We start from the raw sequence: 26,457 nt of genomic DNA, 5'->3' as shown, positions 1-26,457 counted from the left end.
GCCAGTAAAAAGTTTCTATCATGAAGCATTTTTTTTCTATTTTGTTTAAAAAAGGTTCTAATTTGAAGCATTTATAAAAAACGTAAAATTGCTTCAAAATCAACGATATCGTTTAACATCACACTCTGTATCTTTCCCTGTCCAATTTATTGTAACAAAAAAGACATATCTGTGTTTAATGGTAAAATAATACCTCTTTTTAGTTTTGTGGCCCTGAGGAGTGGCCGCTCTGAGTTATATTGCTATAATCCTTATTATGCGGTAGCACATTTGGACACTACTATATTTCCGGTGGTCAGGAGCCTCTGTGAAAGGCAACTTGTTTACAAGCTGTCTTTATCCCTTAAATGTACAATTTTTTGGGTTAGTTTCAATATGTAAGATCTATTGGTAGGTTGTGGTGTTTGAAAGTTCCGTTTTGGTCTTGTGAAAACTCGTGAAATGGTTCGAAAATGTCGTGCGTGCATTATTTCGCCAAACCGTTTTTTCTGCTATGTTTGTGGACAATTTATAGTGAAGCTACAACGTCGATCAATCATAGACAAGGTGAAACACGCTTACTATATTTATTTTAGTTGCCACATGAGTGATCAGGATCCAAGGTGGTTGCTGCATAAGGTGCTTTGTAAATCTGACTGAATGGGTGAAGGGGTAGAATTCTAAAATGCCTTTTGCTCTTCCGATGATCTGTCGAGAACCAACACGTCACCTCGAAGATTGTTATTTTTGCCTCACAACTACTAAGGGGTTTGTAAAAAAAGTAGAGTATACTTCAACCTTCAACTTAATAAAATACCTCAACCTTCAGTCCTCAATAACAATAGTGCAACACACACGGAAACTCCCTATTCCTATTTCTCCACCTAATTGTGAAGAAATTACAATTCCGGAAGAAGAGCAAGAGTCACTACAGCCCATACCTGTCCCCTCAACGTCTGCGATCCTAGTTACACCACTTAAAATGAGGCATTCAGCAAAGTGAATTTAATGATTTGGTTGGAGATTTAAACCTTTCAAAGCAACAGACTATGCTATTAGGATCTACGTTGCAACAATGCAATTTGCTGGCAAAAACCACGAGGATTTCTGTGTGTAGAAACCGAAATGAAACGTTTGTGGGTTATTATCAAATGGAAGGTTCTCATGATGCCTGCAAAGATGTGAACAGATTTATGGATGAACGAGGGCTTGAACACAATTCTGAAGAATGAAGATTATTCATCGATTCTTCTAAACTCAGTTTAAAGGTAGTCTTGCTACACAATGATAATATCAAACCGTCTGTCCCAGTGGCTCATTCAGTGGCTATGAAAGAAACTTCTAATAGGATGCCATTGCTATTAAATGCCTTAAACTATAATAAATATTGTTGGAAAAATGTGGTGATTTAAAAGTAATTGCTTTGTTCAATAGACTACAGGGTAGTGTTATTAAGTATTGTGTTTATGGGATAGTCGCGCAAAAGAATATCATCATATTGTGAAGGAATGCCTCATCAGAGAAGAATACCTTCCCGGGGAAACTCAACAGCAAATTCACGTCTTTAGGGAAACCTGAAATGGTGCTCCTCCCTCCTTTGCACATTAAGTTGGCTCTCATTAAAAATTTTGTAAAAGCTCTGTTCAAAAATAGCGAAGGTTTCCAGTACTGAAAAAGCAAGTTTCCAAAAATTAGTGATGCAAAGTTGAAGGAGGGTATATTCGTAGGCCCACAAATTAGATGGCTTCCAAGATGAAATCTTGGACCCTATTTTATATATTTAGAATGGCTATAAATTCCAGTTGCTTCTCTAGCAGACACATAGGTTCATGGTCTGCTTAAAGTACCTCAAAGACGAGCACCGAGAAAGGTAATCGGATGGCCTCGCCATACTGAGCCTCTTCAGCGGAAGGGAAACAGCTTTCTGCGCAGTCTGAATCTTATGCAGCGAATACCTGGATATTAAACGAATGAGACAGGCGGGCGCCTTGTTTTCAAGCTCCTTCGTAAAATTACCCCAAAGAAGGAATAATATTATCCGCATAAGCTATGATGTTACTTCTTCCACGATAAGGAATTCATCCCAATAATGCAAAGACCTGCCCCAAGGATCGACTCCTGAGGCTGCCACGTTCCAAGTCACGCCATTCTTCAGCTTATGCTGTTCTCACTATAACCTTGATAGTAATAATCTTGATACTCGTCTATATAGTATATAATATATAATAGCCTCTGATAGCAATAATCTTGGCTTAGAAGATAGAAACTGCTCTGATCCTGTGGAGGATACTCTCTTACTGCAAAGCATCGAAAGCCCCATTAAAGTCCATGACGAAGCCCGGTAAACACACTTAACACGGTTTTCTTTACAAGATCATGGACTTCTTCAACTGTATAACAGTATATTTATCTTCTAGAACCTGCCATCTTAAGCATCTTGAAACATTCTTTAATGCTTTTCAAATGCTTGGTACGCTGATATTAGGCAATCTAAAGCAATTCGCCACAGCAGCTCGATAGTGTTGATTAACGCCTAGTTTAGTAGCTTGTTCTTCAAGCCAGATATGTTGGCTTGAAGGCATAGGTGCCCTGTTCTGCTTGTATAAGAATCTGGTGTATTAACAATACTAAATTATGTGAAGCAGTGGTTAATTCTGTTTAAACTACTCCCAGCACAGCTGATCGCCCTTCGAAGAATTCCATGGAATACTTCAGCAATATAGGTCTCTTCTAGTAATCTAGCTTATCATCTAGTAACTGTGTATCTAGTTGTTGTTGTTGTTGTTATTGGGGTTTAGGAGCATCGGAAACTATGTCCATGTTGGTCTGTGTATATTATCAGTAAATTTAATGTACTTTTAAGAGGATCCATTTGATATACAGTGATAACAACTTAACGTTAACTAATCATAAGAAAAGTATGGTCTCAGGAGTGAAATGCATGATTATTTTTTTTACTAAATTAGTCATTTTACCTCCATAATAAAGCAGTGTCACAGCAAATTTTGTCTGTTCCCTAAAGTTCAATACATGTCCTCAATTTTGAGGATTTTTTCTTATGTTCATGTAATCTATCAAAAAAGTTCCTTCCATAAAACAAAAAAATATGATTGATCTTCCAGACAGAGAGCTGAGGTCTGAATTTTTTTTTTTTTTTTAAGGTGGTAACCCATGGCGTTTCCACGGACTCCTCTTTCATTTCGATTAACTAATTTGCATATTTCAAAAATGCCATTCTTTACTCTTAGTTCGAACACAGCATTTTTCTCACATTATGTTTGTTCAAGTTGGTAGAACAGCGATTATAACCACCGTTCTCCACACACTGAGTGGAAATGGTCCGAATCCGAATGCTGCGAGGAACTTTTACGTATTTTTTTTATTGAGTGGGCCGTTGTGGGCAGTTGATATAATCACCATCCTCTCCGCACCAGGTTGAAAAGACTTGAGTTTGAATCCTGTTAATGACTCTCGGTAATTTTGTCTCTTTTCAAAATATGGGTGAGTTAATAGGTCTCAAGCGAGCGTACCATGATTTTTGCACAACAAATGGACCACAGAATACTCGAATTTACAGTCAGATTACATACCGCGCAATACGACCTCAGTTTCTAACGCGGCTAAAAAAACTCTAAAAGAACCAATCATTCTGCGGCTGGATTGACATCAGGCGTAAAAAGGTTTGACTCAGAAATTCTGTTTTTTTGGAAAGAAAGTCAGGCAAATTGAACAGGAATCGCACGCTATTTATGGACAAAATACACCTCAGCAAATGAATTGCTTCTTGGTTGGCTTAACATCATAAGATTAATTGTCATTATATTTGCTTGCTGGACGAAAAACCTGCAATTTCAAGAAGAAGAAACATGCGACCTTCGCCTGAAACCGATTAACTCAGTCACGTTGTGAGAAAAAACCTATAAAAATTTGTATCATCATTCGCAGGATTCGAACGCAGTTTGCCGTCCTTTGTGTGGTTGTTGTAGTAGGGTTTTAAGAGAATAGCGACTAAGGCCAAGAATACTGTCTGTATTGTCCGTGAATACTGTGTATACTTGCGTGTGTTCTGTGGTAGAATTTCTGTTTTCTGGAGAAAAAACCTGAGTTTCCATGAAACAAATGCCATACTACCCTCGTATGAGGCAGGTCGGCTAACTCAGCTATGTTGTGCAAAAGGCGCATAAAATTCCTCACATTATTGACAGGACTAGAACTCAGGTCTTTTCCACCAATGTGAAGAGGACGTTTGGGGGGGGGGGGGGTTCTATGAACACTGCTATCCAGGAGCGCCCTTTGTAGGGAGGATGGTAATTATATCCACTGTACTATCGCGAGGGAAGAAAGATAAGCCTTATACACTAATGAACTTTATACACTAAGCTCAGTTCCTTAAAACCAGGTATCATAGCCAAAGGTCAGAGCACAACAACAGATCCCAACATAATTCTAGTCACATACCACACACACTTAATACTTTTGTCTGGTTTTTACAGAGTAATCTGAGAGTAATTATGGCTCGGTTCTGGGAAAACACCGGTGACGCTATCCGGAAAAGCTATAAACGATATTCGTTGTAGAAGACGAAGCCCAAAGATGTACCAAAACGTTGATTTTCATCTGCTTAAAATTTGTATAAATTAAATTTAAAACGAAAATTTTAAATTAATTTCGTTTGAGAAATTTCACCTTTGAATTTTATTAAACTAATTTATTAAGCATATTTTAATTGAAGCTGTGTTTATTTCCACTTCATTAATTTAAAGACACGCCTATTTCTTTTTTCTGCCTGCCTCGATTTTGGAAGTCTCCATTTTGACTCTTATTTCACGAACTAATCACCTTACTCGAGCAGTATTTATTAATAATTTCTTACCAGAACCGAAAGAAGCTATCGTATCCCCTAAATTGATTAGTGGATTTTGAAGAGGTGCACAAGGACAGATACACAGAGGTACACAAACACTTTCGCACATTACATTCTGCTGCTGTGTAATACCAATATTTTCATCATTTGAAACAGAATGAACGGTGAAATAGCTATGGTTTTTGAGCAGTTTTGCGACTAAATTTACCCACGCAATGAATTGTTTTTCTTAAAGCTGTTTATCATACACTTATCTTATTTTTCTCAGCTCTTCAATCAATTCATTAAGGGTGCCTTTGCCATTTGAAGTATTGACATGTTTGACATTGCTATCCAACCTTTCTAACGGTTGATTTTGGGTGTCTCGTAATTTTTCTATGCGGCGAATGATCATGTCCAATCGTGACAGACAAATATCGTACCACTTTTGAAGCGATCCAGGTTCTTTTTTTCCTGTTTTTCTGTCATGCACTGCGTGCATAGTTTTTACCTGCTTTTACCAGGTTCTGCCATCCAGTGGTAGGCACTGGTAGGTCCCGTAATAGAGGTACTTCCGGTATGATCGCTAAACAGAACAGAATAGTATGATCGCTAAACAGAACGTGATGGTGTTCGAATAGCTCGCAAGCTGTCCAGAATTTGAAGCCTCATTTTTACTGCCGTCTATCTGTTTATGTGAGTTTCGATTTAACGATTATTCAAATGTTGCACGGATTTTGCGGAATATGAACATTTAACGCAGTTCGTAGTTTGTAATTTGCAAGTAGGTCTCTATAGCCAGGCTTAGGAAATGTAAGAAGATTGTTTATATTTTGCGAAATGGACTTTACATTTTGTGATAAGCTGAGGTTACTTATCACAGCTAATCTTTGGAAAGATTATGTGTTAAATGTCCGCGTGTTAGAGAAAGCATGCGATATTGGAGGGCGACAATTTTTGGAGAAGCAACAACAACATGGAGTTATTGGATTTGTTAACAGTTACGGATAATTATTATACTGAAGTAGTAATAATTCTTCTAGCGGTTATTTGTATTTGCTATGTGGCATATCCAGAGCGTAGAAGAAAACTTCCTCCTGGCCCCATTGGTCTTCCCCTCTTGGGATATTTTCTTTTTATCGGAAAAGATGCACATTTAGATTTCCAGAAACTCGCTGCTAGGTACGGTAAAGTGTTCAGGTGGGTTAGCATTGAATCCACTGATTTTCTTAATTTTCTATTAACTTAGGACGGCGTGAGTAATGTATAATACAGTAACTACCCATTTATTGATATCATGGATTTGTGAGAAATATCTATTGTTCTTATTAAATCGGGAAGAATTTTTCCTCATTAATCTAATGGCACAATGAGAATACAGATGTCAAAATAATTCCCTGTTTTAGTTAAAATATTCCTGATGTATATTTTATTTAATGTGTATATTCTGCTTTATTTTATGTACAAAACACAATACTGCACACATTAGAAAGCAAAACAGAGTACAGTCTACTAAATAAGGCGATTTTCCTTATTCCGATGCCAAGTTCCGCTTAGTATCAGAATCAGAACAATCTATATCAAAGATTTGAAGATATTTAGAAGTTATAGTATGTCTCAAAGTATTGTTTTATTTGACTAAATTCGAAAAATAGCAAAGGCTTAATTTTCCAGTATTCACCTTGGTCGATCTGCAATTGTTACAGTTTGAATAATAAGAGATTGGCTAATTTTAAGATGATTGGTTTTTTAAAAATTAAGGGGATTAGTAAGTGGTAATTACAATGGAAACGGGATTAAAATATGCTCAAGGAAGTAGAAGTTCACTAACTCCGTCCTTGGTTGTCGTGAAGTTGATTAATGTTGAAATTCTAAATAGTGAATAAGCCAATAGTCGTAACGGTGGACTTTCGCTAAAACGTCTTCATTTGGCAAGTTAAGTGAAAGGGAACGAGTACGGTATTTGAGAAGAATTTTGTAATCCCGTGATGCACTTTTGTCTCTTGCGGGAATCTTAAATCAGTGAGATTCCAAACCGGAGAAAGATTGAAGGGGAGTGTATAAAGTTTATTAGTGCATAAGCCATATCTTTTTCCCCACGCGATAGTACACTGGATATAATTACCATCCTCCCTACAAAGGACCGTCGTGGATAGCACAGTTCATAGAACCCCCCCCCCACGTACTCTTCACACTGCATGGAAAAGACCTGAGATAGCGGGTTAGCCGACCTGCCTCATAGGAGTATAGCATGATATTTGTTTCTTGGAAACTCTGGGTTTTCCTCCAGAAAACATAAATTCTACCACAGAACACACGCAAGTATACACAGTATTCACGGAACAATATGGCCTTAGTCGCTATTCTCCAAAAACCCTACTCCCACAACAACAACCACACAAAGGACGGCAAACTGGGTTCGAATCCTGCCAATTAGCATACAAATTTTAATATGTTTTTTCTTCACAACGTGACTGAGTTAGTCGGTCTCAGGCGAACGTTGCATGTTTTTTTCTTCTTGAAATTGCAGATTTTTTGTCCAGCAAGCAAATATAATGCCAATTAATCTTATGATGTTAAGCCAGCCAAGAAGAAATTCGTTTGGTGATCTGTATTATATCCTTAAATAGCGTGTGATTCCTGGTCGTTTTGCCTGTCTTTCTGTACGAAAAACCAGAATTGCTGAGTCAAACCTCTCCACACCTGATGCCAATCCAGCCGCAGAATGATTGATTCTTTTAGAGTTTTAAAGCGACCAAGCGTTAGAAACTGAGGTCGCTTTGCGTGGTATGTATTCTGACTCTAAATTCGAGTATTCTGTCGTCCATTTGTTGTGCAAAAATCATGGTACGCTCGCTTAAAACCTACTAACTCAGCCATGTTGTGAAAAGAGAAACACGAAATTACTTCGAGTGATTAGCAGGATTCAAACTCAAGTCTTTTCAACCTGTTGTGGGGAGAATAGTGAATATATCAACTGTCCACGAGCGCCCGCTCAATTAAAAAAAAATATGTAAAAGTTCCTTGCATTATTCAGATTCGAACCCGGACCATTTCCACTCAGGGTGGAGAGAACAGTGGTTATAATCACTGTTCTACCAACTTGGCAAATATAATGAGAGAAAAATGCTGTGTACGAACTAAGAGTAAAGAATGACATTTCTGAAATATGCAAATTAGTTAATCGAAATAAAAGAGGAGTCCGTGGAAACGCCAGGGGTTACCACTGCAAAAAAAAAAAAATTCAGACCTCCGCTCTCTGTCTGGAAGATCGATCATATTTTTTTTGTTTTATGGTTTGATAGACTACATGTACATAAGAAAACAATCCTCAAAATTTCCTCTCAAAATTGAGGACATGTGTTGAACTATAAGGAACAGAAAAAAATTAGCTGTGTCACTACTTAATTATGGAGGTGAAAATCGCTAGTTTTAGTGAAAAAAATAATCATGCATTTCACTCCTGAGACCATACTTTTCTTATGATGTAGTTAACGTTAAGTTGTTATCACTGTATATCAAATGGATCCTCTTAAAAAGCACACTTAATTTACTGATAATACACACAAACCCACATGGCCATAGTTTCCGATGCTCCTAAACCCCAATAACCCACAATAAAAACAACTAAATACACAGTTACTAGATGATATGCTAGATTACTAGAAGAGACCTATATTGTTGAAGTACTCCATGAGCATTTAATGCTCATGGAATTCTTCGAAGAGTGCTCAGTTGGGGTGGGAGTTGTTGAAACAGAATTAACCAATGCTTCACATAATCTAGTATTGTTAATACACCAGATTCTTATACAAGCAGAACAGGGCACCTATGCCTTCAAGCCAACCTATCTGGCTTGAAGAACAAGCTACTAAACTAGGATTTAATGAACACTACCAAGCTGCTGTGGCGAATTGTTTTAGATTGCCTAATATCAGTGTACCAAACATTTGAAAAATATTAAAGAATGCTTTCATGATGCTGAAGATGGAAGGTTCTAGAAGATAAGTATACTGTTGAAGAAGTCCATGAGCTTCTAAAGAAAATCCCGTGTTCAGTGTGTTGACTGGGCGTGGTCATGGCCTTTAATGGGGCTTTCAATGCTTTGTGGTAAGAGAGAATCCTCCACAGGATCAGAGCAGGTTATACCTTCTAAGCCAAGATTATTTTTATCAGAGGCTATTACATATTATATACTATATAGACGAGTATCAAGATTATTACTATCAAGTATATGGTGAGAACAGCATAAGCTGAAGAATGGCATGAGTTGAAACGTGGCAGCTCTCAGGAGTCGAACCTAGAGACAAGCCTTTTGATTATTGGGATGAGTCCCTTTTCGTGGAAGAAGTAAAATCAAAGCTTATGTGGATAATATTATTCCTTCTTTGGGGTAATTTCACGAAGGAGCTTGAAAACAAGGCGCACGCCTGTCTCATTCATTTAATATCCAGGTATTCGCTGCATCAGATTCAGATTTCTGCGCAGAAAGCTATTTCACTTCTGCTGCAGAGGCTCAGTGTGGCGAGGCCATCCGTTTCCCGTTCTCGGGGCTCTTCTTTGAGGTACTTTAAGCAGAACATGAACCAACGTTTCTGCTAGAGAAGCAACTGGGCTTTATAGCCATTCTAAGTATCTAAAATAAATAAATAAATTTTCTGTTTATACTCCGGCACGACAACCAAGTCAGTAGAGTTTACAATAAATCGTCAATACAAATATTTATCTTATTTACTAGTCAGGGGCTTGAACCCCGATCTACTCAAGGAACGCGTGCTATGCACTCTCGCTCTTGCCCACTGGGCTACGTCAGGCCTATAATATAAGGTTAAGAACCTCTATTCCTAGCTCGGTGGACTTAACCGTACCGAATGGGGCACCGAGGGGACAGCCGTCCATATCCTTTGTGATAGCATCTTTGTTCCAATAAAGGCTTATGTACCCGGATCTTCGAGTGATCCTGCTTTGTTCGGTAGAATGCAGATATCACTTCTCTCTGCTCAAAGCCCTCGTGGGTAGTGCACCTGGTAGGATCGCCATCCTTCCTACACCGGGTGGAAAGAATTCTTGAAGATATTTTATAGGTCTTTTTCACAGCAGGCTCTTTAGCGGTCTCAGGCGAAGGCTGCTTAATTTTTTCTCCCAGAAATTCAGATATATCGTCTAGCAACCAGAAAATCGACTTCAGAACGTACGCAGTTTACAGAAAATATACACGGAGAAAGATGGCTTTAGTCGCCAATACCCCTAAACGCCAACAACAACCAACAACCATATCTTCTCAGAGATTCGCCTCTTCGGGTATTATGTAAGCTCGTAAAACTGTCGCCATTGAATCATTGGGTGCCATTGCTGGAAAGCTTCCTCAGTGCTGCTCGTGGCACTGAGGAAGTGCCACGAGCACTTCCTCAGATATGTCCTCAAACAAGAGATTCTCGGGGAGTCTTTGGACATCTAGAGCTCAGTTGAGCGGCAGTCAAAAGGCTGAATTGATATCCGAGGGGAGGAGAATTAATGATGTGTTACATTTTAGCAGATTTAGTGAACTAATTCTGAGTAGTAAAGACAGACGTTTGCTTTCCTGCTCTCCGTTCTTACTGCTATCCGAATACATAGGCCTTTGTTATGGTTTGGGTTGTCGGCCTGTTTATTCGTGAATGGAGACGACCTGATGTCCATGCTTTACCATGTGAGTTCAGCAACTTCAGAATCTATTGTGGAGTGCCAGACACTGGCTCTCCAAGTCCTAATCTATTGTCTATTACAAACGGATCTCCATGCTAAGCTGGAACTGGACCCTCATTCTTTACGAAGATACTTTGCGAAGACTATCTGAATACAAAGATAGTGTTGTCTTTATTGTCAGTATAATAAAGATGTATTTGAGAAAAGAGCTCGTTTAAGACAATAGAGCCCTGTTTCCTCTTGGTGTTTTTGGTGCGGGTGCTTACCCCCACTTCGAAGCTAAAAAGCCAAGCTTGCATACTAATCTCTTTAAATTGTTTTGTTTCATGTTAGTTGACCTATGGATCTTTGTGTATTTCTAATTTTATTTTATTTTGGTAGTGGAAACCAACTAACTTTGAAGAAAACTTTGAGGAAAAGAACTAACTTGCTACATACCAATGAGTATAATTTGCTCAGAGGTGATACCCAGGTGGAGAATATATTTTAAGTTAATTTAAAATGAAACGAAATGTCTGTGAAAATCCAAAACATAGGTTGAAATTACTATTCTATATTAATAACAGGTGTTGCGCTTTTTGTACAATTCATAAGCAGAAAGGGTTAAAAGGAAGTTGACCATTATATCGTTCATTTAATGGATCTTTATGGTAGAATTAGCTCGTAATTTACTGGGACTAAATTAAAATAAAATAAAATAAATGATTAACCTACTTTTCCTCTTATAAAAATTAAGCTGCTTATTCAAAGAAAAGTGATGTTTTTGCAAATAAAGAGTGTTTATTTAACGTAATACAGAAACAAAGCATTTCAAATTATTTTCTATTTATTTAGATGGGTTTATAATTTGATTAATTTCTGCACTTTTCATGAGACTCATGCTCTTTTCATCAGACGTATCTTCTGTCGCTTCGGTAGACAAATTGCTGGATTACTTCCATCTAAGTCAACGAATGCATCCTCTGGTAACCTAACATCAAAACGTTGAAAAATTGTCGCGAAATATAGGAAAATCTCAACGTTTGCCATTTTCTCTCCAGGACAGGACCGTTTTCCTAAAAGTGTACAAAAGAAAAGCAGAAGATGTACGAAATGGCCACTTAAAATATAATTAAATTATATTTAATTATAATTAAATAAAAATTAAATTATAAATAAATAATATAATTGAACTGCGAATATGAATTACTCGACGTAATAAATCCATTTAACAAGTGAATTTAGTCATAAAAACTCATATTAAATATATTGTATACAAATTATGCGGTATGTAGGAGTACACTGGGAGGATAAGTTTAGAAATTTAGGCGTATTGCTGAGAGCTGGAGAAAATCGAATTGTGATGAAAGCCGAAAAGAAACTAGAGAAAAATTGGGTTCCACATGGACTGAAGGAAGGAGATAGTTAAGAGGTTAACTGAAGGGAGAGATGTAATTGAGTTCCCGGTATCATGGATCTGCGTGTGGCAGAGACCTTATGGTAATGATAATGATTGTGTATCAAATCTGTAATAAATTTTCTTCTAAAATGGAGGTTGGCCAATCAAACTAGTCAGTGGGCTAGTATCCAATATCTAATTCTGGGCTGTATCGAATATGGTTCATCGAATTTTTCTCCCTGTTGGTGTTCCTCTGCTTTTGCTCTGATTCCGAGAACAGCAACAAGGCTTCTTCAACAAAGGTATTCGAAGGTTAGCATAAGATTGGAAGAAGAAGAATATCAGATAAAGAAGGTATGAATCACGGATCTAAAAAAGTTCGATTATGATAAAATCTAATGACACCAAATTTTGGATCAAATCGCTAGAATTATTGTAATAACCTGAGCTTACTTCACATCAACAAGTTTTAAGAATATCAATAATAAAATATAATATCATTAAAAATAAAAAGAAAAAAGGTAAACTGTAACCATTATCACTGCAGAATGAAAGCCTCCTCAACGATTTATGTTGGACCGTCATTTGCTATGCTGATGCAGAACGGTTTGGCAGATCGACCGTATTTAGTAGTCAGAAGTTTGAAACCCGGCCTACTGAAAGAACGTGTGCTACTACACTCCTACTCCTAACCACGCGGCTGTTGAGGCCGCATAATATCATTGTACACCTTTGATATACAGGGGTAAACCTATGGCGAATACACAGATTCAACGATAACAAAAATCTCCAGAATTAACATTAAGAGTGTATAACATACTTTTGCTTTTAGAATTAAAAATGCTTTGCCTTCGGATCCTCCCAACTCCATGGGAGGCTACGAAGATGGGAGTATACTTACCCATGGAAAATGGTATTAGGTACTCTGGCTTTTTTACTGATTTTCGATCAGGAGTAAGAAATCTGTCTGGTATAAATTCTTCTGGATTTATCCAGTTATTTGGATCGTGATGAATGGCCCATAGATTTGCGATAACAACTGTTCCCCTTGGAATGTCGTATCCTTCGATGGTTATGTCCTCTGAAGAACTAAACAAATAATAATTATTAAATTCCAGAAATATTTTAATTGAAATATTTGAATGAATTATGGTAAAAATGTAGCACCTTCGATTCAAAGCGACTGCGTTATTGAGAAATTTTTCGTGCACAGTTAAATTTTGGGAATAACTCAATCTCTGATATAACAGTTGGTTAGCCTATAATGAGAGTGGGAAATAAGAAACATATGCCTTACACACACGTGCATACTTTTATAACGATTTGAAGGAAAATTTACTGGATAACAAGGGATTTGATGGTCACATTAAAAATAAACAGGAATGTTAGGAATATAGTCTCTATTAATATTATACTCCAGACCTATTAATATTATACTAGGTCTGGAGGACAGACCTAAAAAAACAGACAGAACTTTCAGAGGGTATTCAAAACAGAGTGCATAGTTTGGTAGCCACAAGCGGCCATTAAAAATGTCAAATTATATAAGAAGCCAATAGAACATATCCATTGATGAGCGCATTTGATTAAATATTAAATTAATTTTAAAAAATAACATTGATTAAATTAAAATACAGAGATTAATTTACATTTTGTAATATTTGTATCATAGCCATTATGGAAAACTTTAGAAGTTAAAATATCTCTAGTTATAACTGCTTTATTCTGAACTGCATTATAGTATCCAAGTACTAAAAGCCTACCTACGTTCTAACAAGGTTCAATGGAATAAGAGTCCTCCATCTTGATACTTCCAATAGCGTTGAATAAGTATAAGGAAGCTTTAGTCGATCTTCCCATGACGGCATCTTTTCCTTTCCTATTGTGGAATCGATTTCCTCCTGGACCATACGCTGGACCTCTGGATATGCTGCCATTACTAAAAGAGTCCACAGAATCGATGTGCTGCTAGTTTTGCTACCTGCAGCAAAGAGAACTTGCACATTCCCAAGGAGCATCATTTCTAGAATAGAAATCATAATTTCAATTTAGTAACGTGTATTTTTAATACGAACGGCACCGCTACTACTACTGATAATAATAATAATACATCAGTAAACGCCATCAGGACAAAAATAGCAGTCACTGACAGATCCCACGTTATCCGGACAGAAGTCCAGGTGCGAATGTAGGAAGTGTATCTTCAGAGACATTCGACATCCTAACTTTTGATAGTTATGCAATAATTCTTCTATCAACTCTTTATATCTCTTCACTTTTTTATTCCCTAAAAGCCCGCTAATAACAGCTCTGAAGGTTTTCCACGCAGCTAATTCAGTGGCGTTAAGTTTAGTGTGCAAGATTTCATCCTTTAAAAGGCCATCTAATTTGTGGGCCTACGAATATACCCTCCTTCAACTTTGCATCACTAATTTTTGGAAACTAGCTTTTTAAGTACCGGAAACCTTCACTATTTTTGAACAGAGCTTTCACAAAATTTTAATGAGAGCCAACTTAATGTGCAAAGGTGGGAGGAGCACCATTTCAGATTTCACTAAAAGCGTGCATTTGATGTTGAGTTTCCCGGGAATGTATTCTTCTCTGATAGGCCATTCCTTCACAATATGATGATGTTCTTCTGCGTGACTATCCCATAAACAAAATACTTAGTAAAACCAACCTGTAGTCTAAGCAACAAAGCAATTACTTTTAAATCACCACAGTTTTCCAACAATATTTCTTATAGTTTAAGGCATTTAATAGCAATGACATCCTATTATAGGTTTCTTTCATAGCCACTGCATGAGCCACAGGGACAAACGGTTTGATATTACCATTGTGTAGCAAAACTACCTTTAAAGTGAGTTTAGAAGAATCGATGAATAATCTTCATTCTTCAGGATTGTGTTCAAACCCTAGTTCATCCATAAATCCGTTCACATCTTTGCAGACAACAAGAGAACCTTCCATTTGATAACATCCCCCAAACTTTTCTTTTCGGTTTCTAAACACAGAAATCCTCTTGGTTTTTGCCAGCAAATTGCATTGTTGCAACCTAGATCCTAATAGATAATCCTGTTGCTTTGAAAGATTTAAATCTTCAACCAAATCATTAAAATCACTTTGCTGAAAGAAGTGTGGGGGTTTGTAATTTTCAGGGGTGTAACTAGGATCGGCAGACGTTGAGGGGACAAGTATGGGCTCTAGTGACTCTTGCACTTCTTCCGGAATTGTGATTTCTTCACACTTAGGTAGAGAAATGTGAATAGGGAGTTCCCGTGTATGTGTGGCACTGGTCTTTTTGCCTCACAAATACCCCTTAGTATTTGTGAGGCAAAAATAACAATCTTCGAGGTGACGTATTGGTTCTCGCCAGATCATCGGAAGAGCAAAATGCATTTTAGAATTCTTCCTCTTCACCCATTCAGTCAGATTTACAAAGCACCTTATGGGGCATCCACCTTTGATCCTGATCACTCATGTGGCAACTAAAATAAATATAATAAGCTTGTTTCCCTTGTCTGTGATTCATCGACGTTGTAGCTTCACTATAAATTGTCCACAAACATAGTAAAAACTGTTTGGCGAATTAATGCACGCACGACATTTTCGCACCATTTCAGGCGTTTTCACAAGACCAAAGCGGAACTTTAAAACACCGAAACCTAAATTAACATACAAAAATATATTTTTTTTATGTTAATTTTAATTTGTAAGATCTATTAGTAGGTTGCTTTTCACAGAGGCGCCTGGCTACCGCATAATAAAGATTATAGCAATATAACTCAGAGCGGCCAGTCCTGAGGGCCACAAAACTAAAAAGCGGTATTATTATACCAGTAAACACAGATATGTCTCTTTTGTTGCAATAAATTCGACAGGAAAAGGTACAGAGTGTGATGATAGACAATGTCGTTGATTTTGAAGCATTTTACGTTAATTTTTAAACGTAAAATTGCTTCAAAATAAAAACTTTTTTTGAAACAAAATATAAAAAAATTGCTTCATGATAGAAACATTTTACTGTCATATTCGTAATCAGCACATACAATTTAACCTTACTTTCTCCCAAAATTAAGAAGTTAATTACCAGTAAATGTATTATTTGGATCGTTTTTCCTCTTTTCCATTTCAATCAGAAATCCTTCTATGTAGTCACGAATATTTTCAGCATCTAAATTATTCTGATGCGGTTCAGCTTCTTTTCTGCAACAATTCAAAGAAAATTATGTTTTATTAACTGATAAATTTTCCATAAAACTGTACTAAAATCTTCATTAATCCAACAGAAGAAAATATCTTTTTAGCGGCTCATCTATGCCATGTTTATTTCTTATATTATAAACAAAATAAATTTATAATACCTGATAAAAGTCTCAAGTTGCAACAGCCTTTTTCCAAATGCAGAAAACCTCAACAGAAATTGCATGAAAGGCTTCATCCAATGGAAATAAGTAATCGTATCAAAGGTTTTAAAATGTTGATTTGATGCATTTACGATATCGTTCAGAAACTTTCTTTTGGGATCACCGTGTTCAAACCTTTGTCCGAACACCATAGAGGTGATATTATTCGAGGCACTAGAAAGAATATGTTCCTCTAGATAGCAAGGGCAACCATTGTATTCTTCAAGTTCTTTGATGAATTCCCACAATTCCTCCTGTTAGATGAATAATATTTGGATTAATATATATATATATATATATATATATATATATATATATATATATATATATATATATATATATATATATATGAAAACGAAGAAGAGGAAGAAAAAAAAAGAAAGAAAAAGAAAAAGAACAGTACATGTACCTGTGTGCGCCAAGCAGCAAAACAAGATACAAGTATATATATAAGTATTACAAAAAATAAGATGAAATAGAAGAAAATATAGATGGAGAAGTTATTAACCACAAACTGCCAGACCTAGATGAAGAAAATAAGAGAGAAAGAATGTTAAGAACCGAACAAAAAAAAAAAAAAAAAAAAATCAAGTAGAATTAAAGCTGAATTAACAGGCTAATCATAAAAGGAAATGACTGAAAGTGAGAGGATGGTGATAAAGATAAATAAAAATAAATAATTATTGAAAATTAAAAATTAAAAGTTAAAATTAGAAAAATTTTAAAAATTTTAAAAATTGAAAAATTGGTACATAGATCAGATAAAAAAATAGATAAAAATATAAATATAAAAATAGATAAAAAATTGATAAAAAAATATATAAAGAAAATTCTTTTTATATATTTCGTATTTTATACTTTTTTTTAAATACTTTTAACTTACATACTTTCGACTTAATTTATTAATCTATAGGCTCTCTGTTGGGCCTACCTTACTCATGTTTCTGGAGATCAATCAATTTTTTTATCAATTGTTTATCTATTTTTTATCTATTTTTTTATCTATTTTATTTTAATAGTTTCTCCATCAGCATGAGCTTGCATAGAAACACACCGTTTGGTACATGATCAGGTGTAACCACCCGATGAAATACCTAACTGATCAATGTACCAATTTTTTAATTTTAAATTTTTTTTATTTTAATTTTTAATAATTATTTATTTTTATTTATCTTTATCACCATCCTCTCACTTTCAGTCATTTTCTTTTTAGCTTTTATACATGTGATTGGCCTGTTAATTCAGTTTTAATTCTACTTGTTTTTTGTTTTGTTTTTTTTATTCGGTTCCTAACATTCTTTCTCTCTTATTTTCTTCATCTAGGCCTGGCATTTTGTGGTTAATAACTTCTCCATCTATATTTTCTCCTATTTCATCTTATTTTTTGTAATACTTATATATATATATATATAAATTTATATTAAATAATAAGTAGAAAAATAATAATAATGAAAAAATAAACAAACATCGGTGGCTGCAAAGCACTACTTGCCACATGTTGCTAACATGTAGATGGAATATGCAAATTAAGGTTACATCCGCAGTATGAGAAGACAAGAAACAAAAACAAAAAATTATTTCTTTCTCTGGTTACTGGTTTATTTGTTGTTTTCTCTTACTTGGCATATAATCTCTGGTCTATTACAATATTTGAATACCTTTATGTTTTCTTCCATTCTCCCTTTTCCGAAACCTAAATCCCTCAGTACATGTAAGGCAAAACGTCTCTGCTCTTGCCATTCATATCCATTTGTCGAAACGAGGCCTATAAATAGAAACATAGAAACCATTTTAATTCAGAATGAAAGCAAGAGAGAGAAAAAAAATCTTTATTGCAACTAGATGAATACAATGTAGAGAATCCTAATGTTCCAACTGTCCATGGTATCCGTGCCATCGAATAACGATGGAAGGGGGAGACAGTTGATATAGATGAACAGTGCACTGTTGAGTCAGTTTGGTATGACATAAGAACTGCGAAAGAAAAAATAAGGTAGCAGTGTGTTATAGGACTAATGACTCGAATGAGTGCAAAGAACAATTCTACAGAGAAATAGAGTGGGCTAATAAATCAGAATGTCTTGTACTGGAGGATTTTAACTTCCCAGATATTGGATGATTGTTTTCTGCAGCAGCATGTTCGAGAGGCAACCAGAGAGGGTAATACTCTTGATCTGGTTATCAGCAGTGAACATTCTTGTATTAAGAATTTGAAGATAAAGGAACCACTAGGTGGCAGTGATCACAGTGTACTGATGTGGGATTTACTTAAAGATATAATTACCATCAGGGTGTAAAGGAAAGGGTTTTTGCTTTCGAAAAGGTGAGCACAGTGGTCTCAGACAGTTTTTAAATTCTGTACAGTGGGATCAACTGACGATGTTACCAACAGTAAATTCTAAGTGGGAAGCATTCAAGGAATTAATCGTGGATGCTACTAAAAGTTTCATACCTATTAAGAAATATTGTTCAAGGTTTAGGCCTAAATGGTTGTCAAATGAACTAATGAGACTCGTAACAGAGAACAAAAATGCATGGGATGCATATAAATTATCAAGCGACTCAGAAGCCTATGGCAGATATAAGTTAATCTGTAATCAGGTCACAAAGGAGGTTCGGCAGGCGAAGGCAGATTACGAGAAATCCTTGGCAAAAGATGCTAAGAAAAACAGCAAGGATTTCTTTACTTATATAAACTCTAAAAGGAAGGGGATGAATCTGACTGGTCCACTTGACATCGATGATTCGACTGTTGATGATCCTGCTCAGATAGCAAACAAACTGAATCAGTATTTTGCATCTACATTCACACATGAGGAGTTATTAAGGTTTGAAAATAGCAGAAGGTTATCAAATTGTAGCAAGATACTTAATGATTTTGTAATAACCGAGAGCAAAGTGGAAGAGAAATTGTTGAAGTTAAACGTAAGAAAAGCACCTGGGGTGGATGGGATCTATCCAGTTATATTAAAGGAGGCGGCAAAGCAACTAAGCAAACCCTTAGCCATAATTATGAGAGCGCCCTTGGACTCAGGGGAGGTCCCCACGGACTGGAGATAGGCAAATGTATCCCCAATTCACAAAGCGGGATCGAAGGGTGACACGAGTAATTACAGACCAGTTAGTTTAACTTCTGTCCGGGTGAAAAAAAGGAGTCACTGGTTAAAGATGCATTTCAGAATCATCTAGACAAGACTGCAGCAATAATTCAGACAAAGCATCGGTTTGTCAAAGGGAAAGTCTTGTCTGACAAATTTGATTTGTTATTATGATGTGGTTACAAAAGAACTGGAGGCAAAAAATAATTTTGATATCATATATTTGGATTTCAGGAAAGCTTTTGTTGTGCATGGAAGACTATTGTACAACTTGCAGCAGAATGGTATTAAAGGTAAGTTGTTACAATGGATAAAAGGACGGTTAAGTGGGAGAAGACAGGGGGTGGTAATCAATGGGTACTGCTCTTCTTGGACTAATGTTATTAGTGGAGTCCCAAAGGGTTCGGTGTTGGATCCACTGTTGTTTTGTATATTTATCAATGATATTGATGAAGGTATATCAGGCATAATGTCGAAGTTTGCAGATGATACAAAGGTTGGCTGGGTTGTTAATGACAGTGATGGCAGTGTGCTACTGCAACAGGATCTAGATAATTTGAGCAGATGGGCTAAGAAGTGGCAACTGACGTTTAACCTTGACAAATGTAAAGTACTGCATATGGGTAGAAGTAACCCGAGAGAAAAGTACTAACTGTGTGGTACTACACTTAAGGTGGAAGAATATGAAAAATACCTGGAAGTAACTGTGCAGTCAGATATGAAGTTTTCTGAGCAATGCAGGTCATGGGGTTTTGTCAATGATATATAGGAATTCTGCTTGCAGGGGAAAAGGATGTGATTGTCCCTCTGTATAAGGTAACGGTCAGGTCACGCATTGAGCACTGCGTACAGGTCTGGAGGCCTCATTTTAGGAAGGATGTCGATTTGCTAAAGCGTGTACAGAGAAGGGCATCCAGATTGGTCAGGGGAATGAAGGGATCCTCTTACCAAGAGAGGGTTAATTTCTGCAAATTGCAATGGCTGGAGACTAGGCACCACCACTACTACTACTACAGCGAGAAACTTCGGACAAGAATAACGGATATTTATCGCTGTTGCATAAGAATTAGAAAAAAGGTCACATTAAAGCAGTCGTACAAGATTCTCGAAAATATGGTCACATGACATCAATCCGCATATGATCCTCTCCAACGGCTAAACAGACCTGACAGCAGTGAACTATGCGATATAAGAGCTTCTATAAGATTCTGTGATAACAAATCTCATTCTTCCACCAGCGCAGACCTTACCTCACCAATTGACCGAGAAGTTGGCAGTCACTGGATGCCAACGTAGAAGAGGGTTTTGCTGTCGTGCGGTCATATTGAATCTAGTGATCTGCTCTAGCCACGGGACTAGGTCAGCTGACTAGAAAACTATGGGCTGTGAAGTTGTGTGGGGTTTTACCTCATTGAACCTGGTCGCCGAAGTGTGCTGTTATTGCTCTTGATATATCCCTGTTAAATTGCTTTCGTGCTCTTGAATAAGATATACTGTCCGAAACCTGTTGAATACTTTTCCAAATCTCGCCCAGCTCTGCTTAAATAGAAAAGCCATATGTACTTCTAGATTTCATCAAGCTGTGGAGTGAGACGGGTTCCTGATCACTTTTGAGAAGGCATAATGTGCAGTGGTGTTGACTCAGCTTATTAGTATTGTTTTGGTAAGCACGACGTCACACTTTTCAAAGACATTCCAAGGTGTAAAGGTGGCAGCTTGCAAGCATTTTTGGCTGTTAAAGAAGTTGTGGCTGATGGTGAAGGAAGTTTGACATTTTTTGGCACAAGTAGACCGCGAGGAGATATGATGAATGTTGCACAGATAGGTTGGTAATACGATTCATATTGCGTCACAGTGGTTATCCTCTAGTACGGAGGTGATTTCAAGTGGTCAAGAAGAATATTCTTGTAAATCATCTGCTGCGGTGTGAGGTTGAAATCCCCGATGACAAAATGGTAAGCTGAGTGGCGCAAGTGGTTTATAGTCCAATTGGCCACCTCAGTAATGATATCAGTATTGGGTATCAGGTGCGGTGACACACATTAAGCAAATATCTATTGTGGATGCGTTTCTGAGCAGTGCGATGCGTAGGACTGCGAAATTTAATGAATCGCTGGATTTAGTGTTGATCGGATTGTAGACCGCCTCTTTGAGGAAAGTAGCAACATCACATCCCCTAGTCTGCGCGGGTAGTACAGTGGTATCCTCACCGTCCTCCCCACACCGGGTGGAAAAGGCTTGGGTTCGAATCCCGTCGATGACGCGAGGAACTTTAATGGGTTTTTTTTCACTCCGTGGCTGAGTTAGTTGGTCTCAGGCGTAGATAGCAAGGTTTTCCTCCCCAGTAACTGCGGTTTTTTCGTCCAGCAAAACAGGCAAATCAACCATAGAACATACGCGATTTACAGACACAAATACAGGTTAATGTATTTAATTACGGGCAACCCTAAAATAATAATAATAATAAATCACATCCCCTATTTCTGAGCAGTCTCCACTCTATTTCTCAAACTTCTTATTCTGGCACATTAAAGTTACAGTGTAAGACAGAGACGCTTTACTTAAATTTTAAGGCCTCAAGAAAGGGAAACCTGCATGTGGTTGTGGCTGCCTCACTGTGATCATCGTCGAGATCGGTATCACAGTGTATGAACATCTACATTATTACCTTTAAGAATGTTATCATACTAGATGGTATTCTCAAAAGAATAATTTGTAAATGGTTAAGTTTCATTTATGATTTTATTGTATATAACATTTTAAAAATAATTGAAACTGAGTAAGTAATTTCTTACTTACTCTTCCGTCCTGGAAATGGATGAAAGATTAATGGAAGTGGTCTGTTCAACAATTCCGGTTTTGTAAAAGCTTGTTTAGTGCTTTTGAAATCGTTTAGAACTACGACATACCGACTTCCGATATGCAAGCTAAACAAAGACAAAAATAAAACAAAAATTCATTTCAAAAATAACTGAAATCTATACTATACTACTATCATTAATTATGTCAAAATGGACTCTACAAAATATAAGTTTCTCGTAATTTACAGAAGTCCTATTGAAATACTACAAAATTTCATTCTTGCACATTTCTTTAGCTTTCATCATTAAGGTTTGAACTCACGAGGTTCTTCGGTGTTCAAATCCAATTTTTCGCTATAAAGGTGATTATGCATTTCGAAATGCAATGATTCCCTGACCATCATTGATCTCCTCAACATGAATTATTGAGGAGACTTCCATTCTGCAGTGGGTTGACAATGGCTGCAATTTTCCTTTTTTTAATTGGCCTTGTGGTCTTCTGTCGAGATGTGGCATAATGGGCAGCCTATTTTTAATATTATCAGTTCATATTATTGGTCCCGTACTATTATATATAAATAAACAAATTCTTTATTGCTAATAAGTACAGGACATGTACTAGAGACAATAATACTCAACACGGCGACATGGCCAGGAGTTTTACATTATAAATGGAATTATAAATGAAATTAATTGGCAAAAAGGGAAAAAATACCGTTACAGGGAAATTATGAGTTACAAACATGTAAATTATAATAATGAAAAAGAGGACTAAACGTCATATGGAGGAAATTATCCCAGTTCCACAGATGGAATCCACTCGACGAGCATGTGACGGTACGGTATTTGTAGTCGGTAGCTAATTTCTGAAGGTCGACTCCAAGACGGAGCAGTGCCTGAATTTAGGGGAGTGCCTGGGCAGGTAGGAACCGACTACACAGTTTCAACCGGTTGTATTTGAGGATTAGTGTGGGCTCTGACCTCAAGGATGGCGTAGGATTGTGCCACTGACAAAAATCCCAGATGTTTGGGGCGTTTATTACTCCTGTGTACATTTTTACTGAAGTCATTAAACGCCTACTGTCAATTAACCTCGGGAGCCTGGGTACATTAAGCTGCTCAGCCATGTCAGTTGTCCTCAATTGAGGAGGTCGGCGATGCTTATTTGTGGCCCATTTCAGGGTCCAATATTCAGACGAGAACACCGGTTTTTGAAGTGAGGGCGACGCAGATGCCCAAATTTCAGCAGCGTATAAAATAGCCGGATAAACAGTGGCTTGACGATATCTGGTAGTGGTTGCGGCATCGTTGGAATGAAGTAAGTGTTGTTTCGCTCTCCAGCGTAGGGTGTTAAAACGCTTCCGGAGGTATTCTGTGTGAACATTAAATTTCAGTTCGGATCAAAATAGACACCGAGATCTTTATGGCAGGTAACCACTGGAATTAGAGTACCTAAAACTGAAGGTTGGATTATTGTTGGTTGCTGTTTCAATGAGTAAGTCATTATTGCAGATTTTGACGGATTAAGGTTTAATCCAAACATCTTCAAGTAAGTTGAAAGAGTGGTCAAGTTCTCTGTAATGGAAGACGTAATTGCCATTGGGTTTGCAGACGGTGGGATTAAGGTTAGAAACTTTATATCGTCGGCATATATTAGAGCATCATCACGAAGACTCATGAAAGGAATCAGAATGGTTGAGAAGAGAAGGCCAGACAGGACACCACCTTGTGGGACTCCTGCATTAATTTTTCTTGTAAAGTGGGTATTCTTCAAAGTGAGGTGGACACTTCTATTCTTCAATAAGGCGGTGAGGAAACCTAGTAGGTCTCCATTAATCCTAAAGAAGAATTGCAGGAGTCTGAGAAGGGCTGTGACGTCTAGGCTGTCAAAATCAGCTTCAATGGCAGCGTACACTATAGCTAATTCATATTTAGTTTCGAAGGCTTGAAGAATTGATGTTTGTGCAGCCATGAGGTTTGTTATGGTGGATCTATTTTCGACTGCGAAATGGAACTGTTTCGGCTTCTGTGGCATCAGCTGTTTGTTTAATGCTGGAAGGAGTACTTTTTCTAGAAGTTTGAGGAGGGTGGAAGAAGTTGAGATTGGTCTGAAATCTTTTAGGCAGTGGCCTCAGAGTATTCATTCCACTGAGCAGGGAAAACTCGTGTGGAAAGAATAGAGTTGTAGATTGAGAGTAATGCATCTAGGATATAGGGGCTAAGGCATTTAATTATGAAATGAGGTATCTTATCACGGCCTGCGGTACTAGATGGTCGCAGGGAGTTAATAGCATATATCACTTGCTGTCTTGTGATGGAAATTATGGAAAGGTCATCAGTAGGAGCAAATTGGGAGTTTTGGAGAGGAATTTCAGCAGAGGCGGAATTGGTTTTGAATCTTGAAATGTAGTCCATCCAGTTATCTAGATCAAGATTTGAATTAATGCGACTGTCTTGATGAGTATGGCGCTTTTCCTTTAGACAAAGTAGCATCAGTGTATCTCTTTAATGCTGATGCCTTGAGTCTGTTGAACATAGCTCTTCCTCTGGAGTATAGGATTCCATCTTGGGTTGTGCCAGAGAATTTCCACTGCCTGTGAAGGTACTGTTTGTTGTGGAAACTGCACGCTAGATCTTTGGTCCACCAAGCTCTAGTTCTTGGAGAAATGTGTACGGTTTTAGCTGACGCATAGAGGGTGACTGTATTTATCCATCTAGTGATTAGATCAACTGCGAGGATTGGGTCACATCCATCAAGCACATGCCATGGAATAGAACTGCGCTGCCTCGAGGCACTTTTTTGGATCCAGAAAATTCGGAGAGAATATGATTTTCTTTTCAACAGTATTATGGCAATTGAAGTTGGGCATAGGCAGAACAAGAAGTAATGCAATCGGGTCGTGATCTGAATTGAAGGACGTTTCTGGTGGAATGTCGACTCTGCAAATTCCAGAACATAGAATCAAGTCAAGGCGATTGGTGCCTCTCTTTGGCTCCTCATTGATAATCGTCAACTTTAATGGAGAGAGATTGTTCATTAGTCGTTGAAAGAGAGGGCTCAGGTGGGGCGGAAGATTATAATCGCCGCAGAGTATGTGCGTAGCAGAAGGGTGTAACTTACTCATTATCCAGCCGGTAGCATCGTCAACTGTTGTAATATCTGGAGCAGGAGGTATGTAGATTGCCGTTAAATCGATTAAACAAGCATTAAATTTCACAGTCACGAGTATTGCTTCATAAAATAAGGAGTTGCTAGATTCGTGGTTTATGCCTCTACTTTCGTGATATTTAACACAATTCGGAACTTGGTGCTACCTAGGGGCGCCATTAAATTCTAATCAATGACTTTGAAATTCTAATATTTATTAGGATCATTTATATATAGATATATAAGAAGGACAAAAATATATTTATTTACTTATCAAATTACATCATACTGTAAGTTGGCCAAATTACCTTAATAGTCTAACGCCTAGACTTACCCAAAAACTTTTCCATACTTAGCTGCCAGTTTCATGAAATCCACATGTGCATCTTTGCCAATAAATGGAAGATATCCAAAAATCGGAAGACCAATTGGACCAGGTGGAAGTCTTCTTTTATTAGTATACGTAGAGATCGCATAAAGAGAAATAATGGTTAAAATACTTGCAGCTATCTCTCCAAAGTAGAGTTCTACAAACTTGAACAGTGACTCCATGTTGGCATCTCTAAAACGCGTCTTACAGCGCATGTCTCATTCGTTCACTCACCACCACACTGATAATGATAAGAACGACGAGGAGTACGGCTGATAATAAAACTAACCTGAAAACCTGGACCCTACCGTTCAGTAAGATTTCACTCTACTCGAAACTATTCGAAATAAATTATTTTCATTTGATGCATCAAAACTGCAGCTAATGATTTCTGCTTGATATCAATATCGCGAGTATGAATGTATATGTAGAAGATAACGACATTATCCATAGTGATAGCTTTAAGAAGGAGAATTTTTATTTATGTTTGCAAAATTGGATTTTCGAACAATTATGATTAAGAAAGTGAGCACTCGTTTATTATTCCTGGTTAAAACATCGAACTCCAATTCTATTCTTATTTTATTATGCTTATGTGCAGCCACGCAACTAATTGGAGGGAAAAAACCGATAACCTCGATTCAGTGGAATCTGTGGTATAAAAAAGTGGGACTTGCAGGCTGCGTTTTATGTTTAAACTTTCTAGTTTCAAAATGGTAATTTTTTATAAAAATTAGAATTTTGGTTTT

General features: G+C 37.1%; 1 protein-coding gene across 1 annotated transcript; it reads right to left on the bottom strand.

Moving 5' to 3' along the window:
• Positions 1 to 11,383: 11,383 nt before the first annotated feature.
• Positions 11,384 to 25,923, bottom strand: LOC150088479 (cytochrome P450 18a1-like). The gene is made up of 8 exons (XM_090370174.1): positions 25,673 to 25,923; positions 22,189 to 22,316; positions 17,911 to 18,056; positions 16,250 to 16,545; positions 15,976 to 16,091; positions 13,653 to 13,908; positions 12,787 to 12,974; positions 11,384 to 11,562 (listed from the first exon to the last, which is right to left on the bottom strand). The coding sequence occupies exons 1-8, from the start codon at positions 25,921 to 25,923 to the stop codon at positions 11,384 to 11,386; spliced, it is 1,560 nt and encodes a 519-aa protein (XP_090226300.1).
• Between the last annotated feature and the right edge of the window lie 534 nt (positions 25,924 to 26,457).

Source organism: Mastigoproctus giganteus, chromosome 3 (genome assembly GCF_048544385.1).
Source record: "Mastigoproctus giganteus isolate SK-2022 chromosome 3, ASM4854438v1, whole genome shotgun sequence".
NCBI classification, from domain to species: domain Eukaryota; kingdom Metazoa; phylum Arthropoda; class Arachnida; order Uropygi; family Thelyphonidae; genus Mastigoproctus; species Mastigoproctus giganteus.
This window is presented reverse-complemented; position numbering and strand designations above follow the sequence as displayed.

Excerpts from the sequence above, each read along its gene's own strand:
- LOC150088479 (XM_090370174.1), bottom strand. The coding sequence starts at position 25,923 with ATGCGCTGTAAGACGCGTTTTAGAGATGCCAACATGGAGTCACTGTTC. Across the intron at positions 13,909-15,975 it reads TCCAAATAATACATTTACTG|AAATGATGCTCCTTGGGAAT; the intron begins GTAATTAACTTC and ends TTTCTATTCTAG. Across the intron at positions 11,563-12,786 it reads CCTAATACCATTTTCCATGG|GAAAACGGTCCTGTCCTGGA; the intron begins GTAAGTATACTC and ends GTACACTTTTAG.